Below are 9,448 nucleotides of genomic sequence, written 5' to 3' on the forward strand. Positions count from 1 at the left end.
CCTTTTGTACTATTTATTTAATTGGTAATTTATAGCGATTTGTTGTCTTGCATTGTATTGCTACTGCAAAACAACTAATTTCATGACGTATGTCTGGTTCAAATTCACATGAAATTTAATAGATTGAAGGATGTTTTGAACAAAAACCTCAAACCAGACACCGAAATACACTCGTTCGCCACAGGTGCTTCTTTCCATGGTCTAATTTGGGGTGATGGAACAGAGAGAAAGGTGGTACCTATTTACTTGTAAGGCTGTATAAATCTGTAGTTTATTTCAAGCGTTTGAGTGGGAATCAATGGTCAGAACGACATTTAGTCGCAGTGCTTATTTCATCACAACAGGGCCAAATATTCAAAATCCAACAGTTCATTACGATTTTCACAATAGATAACAAAATGATACAGAAAATTTTATCAGACAAAGATGGCAGTTATATATTGGATACAAGATGTGAAGAATGACAATATCCAAATATTTGGAATGCTGTAATTCTTAATTATGTCTCAAGACGTTCATAATTATAATTTGATAAAATAAAACTAGTTTACTAATTATTTTTAACATGCAAAAGTCACATTACAAAATAATAATGCCATGTTTTAAACATATTAACACCATTAAACTAAAGGAACCTTATATAGATTTTTTTCCTGTGGCATAATACTATACATATTAATCATGCTTCTGTTTCTCCAAGCTTTAACTTTTGGCATGGTGACCTTAAATCATTACACCAAAAATAGCATAATTAATTAAAGTCAGTTTATGATCATCTATTCTTCTGGTTGCTCTCACATGCTTATGTTAAAAAGCTCAAAGGAATAACTTTCAATACAAGATCAGTAACTATCCAGCTAATTAATGCACAATGTGCATTGCAGTAATGCCTCAAAGAGTTGAATAGCTTTTCAAATGCCTTTACTGTCATGTAGATTGTCTCTTCAAACTGCTGAATTATGCTATGATCCTATTTTCACATAATGTAACAATTAGTTCAGTTTTTCTATAAAGGTTTGTCTGAAGGGTAAAGTATTACAATGAAATCGCATTTTAATTATTTTTAACTGCAAAGCATTCTAAAATTAAAATAATTTTCACAATCAACTGTTGTCTGGGCCATTAATGCTATGCACACCTGTTCAAAGCTCAAACTTTTTACTAAATTTTTTGAAACTTCTTTTAGGCATCTGGTAACTTTTGACTACACTTCACTAATCAGCTCTTGTTAATCTTCGTTCAACTACTTAGAATAATCACAAGTAGTGCATAAAAATCGACTGCATACCTAAAAATTGTCAAATATATACCATTGTGTCTTTGATACCACATCAGCACAACCTCTGCTTAATTACCAGAAGAAATAGGAAGTTCAACACCAGTTATACAAGAAAAGCAAATAACTGGGTCATGTATATGGCAGCTATGCATTTACATAAGCAACATAAATATGTCATTGTCTGGGGACAGACCCTACTTGCTCAGGCTGCTGTCTTTTCTAAGCTTAACATATTTGAAGACATTACCGTTTGATATAGATATTAAAAACTGTAAGGTACAGTAATTTTTATAATAAAAATTGGCTTAAAAATTTCCCACCAACCTTGACTGAATGCAGTAATGCTGTCATTTCCCAACTCGGTATTAATAATATAGCCATGCTCTGGACCTTCACAGATTCTGTACATTAGGAGTCTGTGTGGACTGTCGCGATCCTCAACCTTCAGTACCTTGCTGGTGATCATAAATCCAAGGTGGCCAGTGTGCATTATTCGAAGCGTTGAAGCCCCTTTGTTGATTACAATTTGTGGGACACCATTGTCGACAGCTGCTATTTGGATTTTCATCATCTGAGGCTTGCGGGTTTCAAACAAGGTGTCGGGGAAGACGTAGTATTCAGTATGTGTGCCATCAGTTACTGTGAAAGAGAAACTATCTTCGTTTGTCTCTGTGCCATCATGTTTGTAGCTAATAAGATTATCATTGAGGTCCTGTTTAGTGAAGCTTGAGGCTAGCTGGCTGCTGTTAAATAACAGTTGACCGTGAACTGGAACCTGGGTAATAGTAAAACGTAGCAAATAGTCTGGAGTGTCATGGTCCTCCACATTGAGTTCAAATGGAGTGATCAGTTTCATTTCCCCTTCACTCACTATCAAATCATTAACTGTGAGTATTGGTTTCTTATTGTCCACATCCATTATTGAAACTCGGAATGTACGAAAGACCGGATTGTAACCATCACTGACCTCAAACTCAAAACTGTCCATTTTCACTTCGTCGTCTGATGTATGGATGTAATAGATTTTGTTTCCTGCTAACTCGAGTTGAGTGAAAGAGGTGATTGGGAGACCAGGGCTATCAGTTTTTTCTAGATGCCCACGTCTTGGGGCACGAGTGATACTAAATCTTAAATATTCATCAGGGCTATTGATGTCAGTGGTGCTCAGCAAGTCAGTAGTCAGTGTAACTTTTCCACCTTCCTTCAGTGTGACACCTTTGTTAATTACTTCTGGGAACACTGTATCAATGCTGCCAATGCTAATGTAAAAGTAACGATCAATCAGTGGGTTGATGCCATCTGTTACGTCAAACTTAATGAGATCACGCACACCTTCTCGGCCAGTGTGAACATACTGAATCAATCCTTTATCAACTTCATCCTGGGTAAAATTCATACCAACTATCAGGTTCTGATCCACACCTCCATCTTTCATCAAATGTTGCAATAAACCTTGGCTTTGGCTGTAGCGAATTACATAAGTCAATGTTTTGTCCTCAGAATCCAAGTCTGTTGCTTTTAGGACTTTGTCAGTTATTATTTTTGTTTCACCTATTTCAACCTCCAGGCCATCATTTATAGTCATTCGTGGCGTCTCGTCATCAACAGGGATTATCATGATGGGGACTGTCTTATCTACATGATATTTGCCATCTGTAAGTCTGATATCAAAGCCGTCTTCTTTAGTTTCGGAATCATCGTGTTCATAGATGACAGAAGAGCCAGTTGAGATGTCCTCCAGAGTAAAATTTTTGATTGGCACAGTACCATGTGCTAACTGCTGAACAAACTGGCCATGCTTTGGTGGTTTTGTGATGATAAAGTAAAGTTTGGCAGAAGGGATATCTGCATCAGCTGCATTCAAAATTGGGCTGTCAACAACAAGACTCATCCCTTCCATCACAACAAACTCACGGACAAAAATCTCGGGCTTTTCATCATTTGTTGGAGTGATGACAATTGGAAAGAACTGGAGCTGAGAGAAGTTAATGCCATCCGAGCAGTGGAAGGCCAACCTGTCCTCAACCTTTTCAATGCCCTTGTGAATACTTTGCACATAGTAGATGTGACCATCTCGAATATCTTTCATTGTGAAAGCTGTAATGGGCATGCCACTCCTTGACCTCTCAGACCCTGGTGCTGGGGAAATGTTTTCAACATAACCCGATGTTGATTGAACAATTATGGTGCACAGGATAGCATCACTGGGGGTGTCCACATCTTTAGCATTTAAATTTGCCATTGTAAGTACATTCTTTTCCCCTTCCACCACTGTATATTGCTCACCAACAGTGACTTCGGGTGCCACACTGTCTACAGGTAATATGGTAACTTGAATTCTGACGCCTCGTACTTTATTTCCACCGGCAACCCACTCATCCGACAAGTCAGACACAGTCAAGTTGAAAGAATCCCGTTTCCTCTGAGTACCAATTTCACCGCTGGTATGAGCGTAGACCACAGCCCCATTGATTATATCCTCCTGGGTAAATCTCTCCACAGGCAACCCGTTTACTAATATCTGCCCAAGATTCGGGGCATTCTCCACAATGAATGTCAGCATTAAGTCGTCGGTATCTTCGTCAGTGCCCTGAATGACATTGGTGGTAATTTCAGTGGCTCCGTTTTCGAGGACATCGACGTGGAATCCAACTTGCCCTTCGAGAAGAGTAATAGTTGGCTTCTCGTCATCCACGGGTCGCACTGTGACTCTGACGGTCACCGGCACTTCGTGTACCCCGTCGGCAACATTGAGTTTAAAGGAGTCTGTGGTGGACTCGTCACCGCTGTGCCGGTACACAATCTGTCCGCTTGTAATATCTTCCAAGACGAACGATTCGCCCGCGGAAAGGTCGACTCCCCCATACCGAAGGCGGCCGTGCTCCGGGGTCTGAGTCAGGATGAAGGTAAGCCTGTCTTCATCTGTGTCCGGGTCGCTAGCGTCCAACTGGGCGTTGGTCAACGCAAACTCCCCGCCCTCGGTGACGGTGAAGCCGGTGTTAGTGATCTGCGGGGGCTTGTTGTCCACCGGCTGCAGGAGGATGGTGAAGGTGCCTGTGGCGCTATTGCCCGCCGGGTCCTGCACCGAGTAGATGAACTGCACCACCCTGGGAGTGATGCCCAGCTCCTGATCCGGGGGCCGGTATGAGACCTTGTGGTGGTTCACCTGAGCCTGGGTAAACTCGCCGACGACCTCCTCCAGGTTCTCGGTCAGCACCAGGTCCCCAACCCTCACTGGGTTGTTCTCGTCCGAGTCGGTGGGTGGGGAGAGGACGGTGTACCTGAGGAGCCGGTCGTCCGAGTCGAGGTCGGAGTAGCGTAGGAACTTCTTGCGGAGCAGGCTGGGTTCGTACTCCCTGACCACCATTTGGAGGCTGGTGCCTGGGAAGAGTTCGGGGGGCAGGTCATCGAGCGACTGCACCCTAACGATCAGGGTGTGCTCCCCGGACTGGTTGGGCGGGTCGTTGTCATCCTGCACACGGAAGGTCAGGGAGTCCATCACGAAGCCGGTACTGTGTGGACCGATGTATCGGTAGTACAGCTTGCCGTCCAAGATATCCTGCTGGGTCCACTGGGTCACCTCCTTCTCGTAAAGCTGTTGGTCACCCATGTGCCGCCAGCCGGAGATATCTTCTGGCCGCTCAGCTTGCCTCAGAAACAGGACCCCCACTGGGGAATAGGGGCGCTCCAGTACGAAGCGGATGGTCGAATCCTCGGAGTCGATGTCGCTGGCGCTCAGGACGAAGGGCGAGATCTGGTGCACATGGTGCTCCAGTAGCACTAGGCCGGTGTTGGCGTTCAGCACCGGGGGCTGATCGTCGGTGGGCGCGATGCTGATGGGGAAGAGGAACTCCACGCGGTGGCGGCCATCGCTCATACGGAAGATGATGTTGTCACTGTGGGTGTCGCTGCCGTCGTGCTGGTAGACCACGAGGCCGGCGTCGAGCTCGGCCGGGGTGAACCAGGTCCGGGGCTCACCCAGCACGCTAAGCTGGCCGTGCCTGAGGCCGCGCAGCACGCCGATCCGTACTCGCTGCAGGTCGTCCTCGTCGCTGACGCGCAGGTTGCGGACGCTGGACAGCGGCCGCGACTGACCCTCGAACAACAGCTGCCCGGTGTTCCTGGTGGCCACTGGCGCCAGTGTGTTCATGGGCTTCACCACGATCATGAAGGCGAAGGTCTCCGAGACGGCGCCTTCGGCGTCTACTACCTGTAACTCCAACTGGAAGATCCGCTCTGTGTCCGAGTCCGCAGCCGGCGGCTTGTAGGCGATCTTCAGCTCCCTTATGTCCCTTTGGTAGAAGGAGGTGATGGGCAGTTTCTGGTCGTCGGTACTGATCAGGTGGCCTTCCCTGGGACCGAGGGGTGAAGTGACGTTGAAAATCAGCTGGTCGGGGTCGGTCTCCAGGTCTTCAGCCGCTAACATGTCGCTGGTGACGGCCGTCAGCACAAACTGGTCCACCTCCATCATCATCATGGCCAAGAAGCTGGGTTTAGGCGGCGTGTTCTCGGCACCCTGGCGGATCCTGACCATCATCTGGAAATACTCCCGTCTTTCCGGGGTCCCGTGGACGTCCATCAACTCCACGAGCATGGGGATGTAATCCCTGTTGGGGGAACTGGTGCTCGCCGTGTGCTGATAGCGGACGCCCCCGTTCACGAAGGCGTTGCATTCTACCATCTGCCCGCTGCCAGTGAAGTTTAACAGCCTGCCGTAACGGGGCAGCCCGCCCGGCCCCAACAGCGCAGTGATCTGGCAGGTCACCGAGTCACTGTCGAAGGTAAAGCCCAGCACCTTGCTATCAATAGGGTTGGTTACGCCGTTCAGTCTCTCCACGACCAGCGGAATGTTGCGGGTGAGCACCTGCAGTTGCTGGAACACCACCTGGACCTCTATCAGGAACGGGCGGATGATGGTCTCCGTCTGGGTGTCGTAGCGGAGCTGCAGCCTCACCCGGTCTCTGCTCGGACTTCTGGAACCGAAGTGGGTATACTTTACATCTTTCGGCCCAAATTCGCAGGGGAATTTTTTAGGAGACAACGTGCCGGGGGTCTGAGACAAGGGATCGTTCTCCAGCACCGTAACCAGGCACCTGTCTCCCGGACGCACTTGGATCACCAGGTCGCTGACCGGGTCGATGTGCACCGATCTGCCGAAGGGCACTCTCACCAAGTTGTTGGCGATCAGCACCGTGTCGGTGGTCGGTCCGTCGATCAGAGCGGACTCCGACTCTTCCTCGGCGTTCAGGGCAGCCAGGGAACACAGGTAGAGAGCACACAACACCGGCCAGCGGCTACCCGCACCTGCCCGTGGTTCCGCGGTACCCATCGGTTCTGACCGCAGCTGGTTACGAGTCCCGGGGGAGCTCCAGCCTCTGCGCTGCGGATGTGGATGCAGCTGTTAGGAGCATGTGGAAAATAAACTGCTCCCTCACGTAGCGCTTGCTCCAGGTAATGAAGCCAAGACCGTGCCCGCCCCCGAGAGACAGAGACCCCGCCTCCTGGAAGACCCTGGGAAACACTGCCCTCGCCCCTCGTCCCCACCCCCTGGGAAACACTGACTGACCCCCAGTCTTCAGACCTGCGCCGCCCTCACGCACAGGTAAAGGAGCCGCCTCTAGATTTGACAATTGGCTTGTCGGGGTGTCCAGCCAACCAATCAGATGGGCGGAGAAATGCAATTAGACAGTTCGCACCTGATGTCGCGCTGACTTGCAGCGCGTTTGATTTTCGTGTCGTTCAGTGAATTTGAAATAACTACTGAAAAAGTAAGCTATCGCGCTAAACAGAGCAGCCGTGCGTCATTCTGAACTTGTGTTGAGTTCATACTTACATTTCAACTTCACAACAGTGGATCAATTTTCCGCAACCTGTAATTTTTCTCGCTGGAAATTGTCAATTCACGGCAACTGCATCAAACAAAGTGATCTACCATTTCCAGTTGTAAAATATAGTAAAGTGGCTGAGCTGTCTTTTTAGTCCAGAAATGGTGTGTCGATTTTTAAATTCATATTTAGGCTGTTGGTCTTTGGTATCGGTCTTGATTCCCACAGCGCCCTTGACTGGTAATAAAAGGAATTCGCAGCCAGACAGAAATGAAGAAAATATACATTTAAAAAAAACAGATTTCAGCTTCAGATTATTATTGGGACAGAATGACGAAAGAATGAAAGCAATTGGAAAGGGGGCGGTGAATTGAAAATCGTCTGCACGATCAATGAGACAAAAAGTCAGAAGAGAAAAAGCAAATGCAGCAGCAAAATGCCAACAAAACAGCCAGAACCGGTAAAAAAAAACCTACAGTAGTATAATAACTGACATTATATCCACTTTTAAATCTTTATGTGGTGAAAGTGTCAATTCTGCAAAGAAGCTGAAATAGCAGCAACATTTATGAGGTATTTGGACAGACACATGAGCAGGGATACAGACCACATTCATGCAGATGGGATTTGTTAGACTGGGTCATGGTCAGCATAGAAATGGAGGGCCAAATGGCCTGTTCCTGTGCTGTACAGTTATAAGAGATAGTTCAGTACTGAACTTGGATTAGAAACACAAGCATTTCCAATGGGGCAATTTATTTTACTTGTGCCTGGCTGATTTGTTCAAACTCAATTGAGCCTTGGAGCAATCGAGAATCTAAGACTTGCTGACAGGCCCACAATGATCAGTGCACTATTCTTTATTTGATTCACCAGAACACTACTGAAATGCTCGGCACTCAGATCGATGTGGGATTGATGAGGAATCCTGTATTGGGAATTACTTAGCAAAGGGGGAAATCAGCTCAGCTTATTAGTTTTGGTTTAGGTTACTGTTTAATTATTAATATTTTGTGTTTTCAATAAACATTTTTTAATATTTTTCAATTACTTACTTCAATATTCTGTTGGCTAGTTCAGCAAAATCCAACCCCAGCTGTGCTACGTCCAACCAGAGGAACAACATCAGAAGATTGGTTCAAATACCGTAGAAATACTGTGTTCTAAATGGTGCCACAATAACTAGGTAAATGAGCAATCTAAATTAGTAAATTGGTGTATTGTTTTCAGAAGTATGTCTTGCACACCATCTACATAGAACCATTCATTACACAGTGCACTGAGATACTTTATACTTTATGCTTTATTGTCGCCAAACAATTGATACTAGAACGTAAAATCATCACAGCAACATTTGATTCTGCGCTTTCCACTCCCTGGATTACAAATCAATAGTAAATATTAAAAATTTAAATTATAAATCATAAATAGAAAGTAGAAAAATGGAAAGTAAGGTAGTGCAAAAAAACCAAGAGGCAGGTCCGGATATTTGAAGGGTACGGCCCAGATCCGGGTCAGGATCCGTTTAGCAGTCTTTATCACAGTTGGAAAGAAGCTGTTCCCAAATCTGGCCATATGAGTCTTCAAGCTCCTGAGAGGGATGAGGGACGAAAAGTGTGCTGGCTGGGTGGGTCGTGCCCTTGATTATCCTGGCAGCACTGCTCCGACAGAGTACAAGGTTAAACAATAACAGAGGGCAGAATAAAGTTTTACAGTACAGGGAAAGAGCAGTACAGATAGACATTAAGTTGCAACGTCACCATGAGGTAGATTGTGAGGTGAAGAGTCCATTTTATTGCACTAATGAGCCTATCAATAGTCTTATAAAAATGGGATAGAAGCTGTCATTGAGACTGATGGTATGTGCTTTAAGACTTTTATATCTTCTGCCCTGTGAGAGTGGGGAGTCAAGAAAGCATACAGGTTAGGTGGGATCTTTGATTATGCTTTACCAAGGCAGCGATAAGTGTAGGCGGAATTCCTGGAGGAGATGCTGGTTTCTGTGATGTGCTGAGCTGGATCCACAGAACTCTGCAGTTTCTCGCAGTTATGGGCAGAGCTGTTGCCATTTCAAGCCATTATGCATCAACAAACATTGGTGATGGTCAAAGAAAACATACCAAATTTCTTTGGACTACTGAGGAAATAGAGGTGTTGGTGAGTTTTCCTGGTCATGGCATCAACAGGCTGGAACAGGACAGGCGACTGGCGATGTTCACTCCTAGGAACTTGAAGTGCACAACCTCAGCACCATTGATGTGGACTCAAGCATGTGTACTGCCTCCCTTCCTGAAGTCAATAGTTAACTTTTTTGCTGATGTTGAGAGAAAGGTTGTTGTCATGA

At 46.0% G+C, this 9,448-nt stretch overlaps 1 protein-coding gene across 1 annotated transcript in view; it reads right to left on the minus strand.

The window, feature by feature from the left end:
* The window catches only part of frem3 (Fras1 related extracellular matrix 3), a 170,918-nt gene extending 164,310 nt beyond the window's left edge, over positions 1-6,608 (minus strand). The window contains exon 1 of the mRNA XM_063047320.1: positions 1,604-6,608. Within this exon, the coding sequence (XP_062903390.1) occupies positions 1,604-6,608 (5,005 nt within the window). The remainder of the gene's footprint in view (positions 1-1,603) is intronic.
* Between the last annotated feature and the right edge of the window lie 2,840 nt (positions 6,609-9,448).

Source organism: Mobula hypostoma, chromosome 4, assembly GCF_963921235.1.
Source record: "Mobula hypostoma chromosome 4, sMobHyp1.1, whole genome shotgun sequence".
Lineage (NCBI taxonomy): Eukaryota > Metazoa > Chordata > Chondrichthyes > Myliobatiformes > Myliobatidae > Mobula > Mobula hypostoma.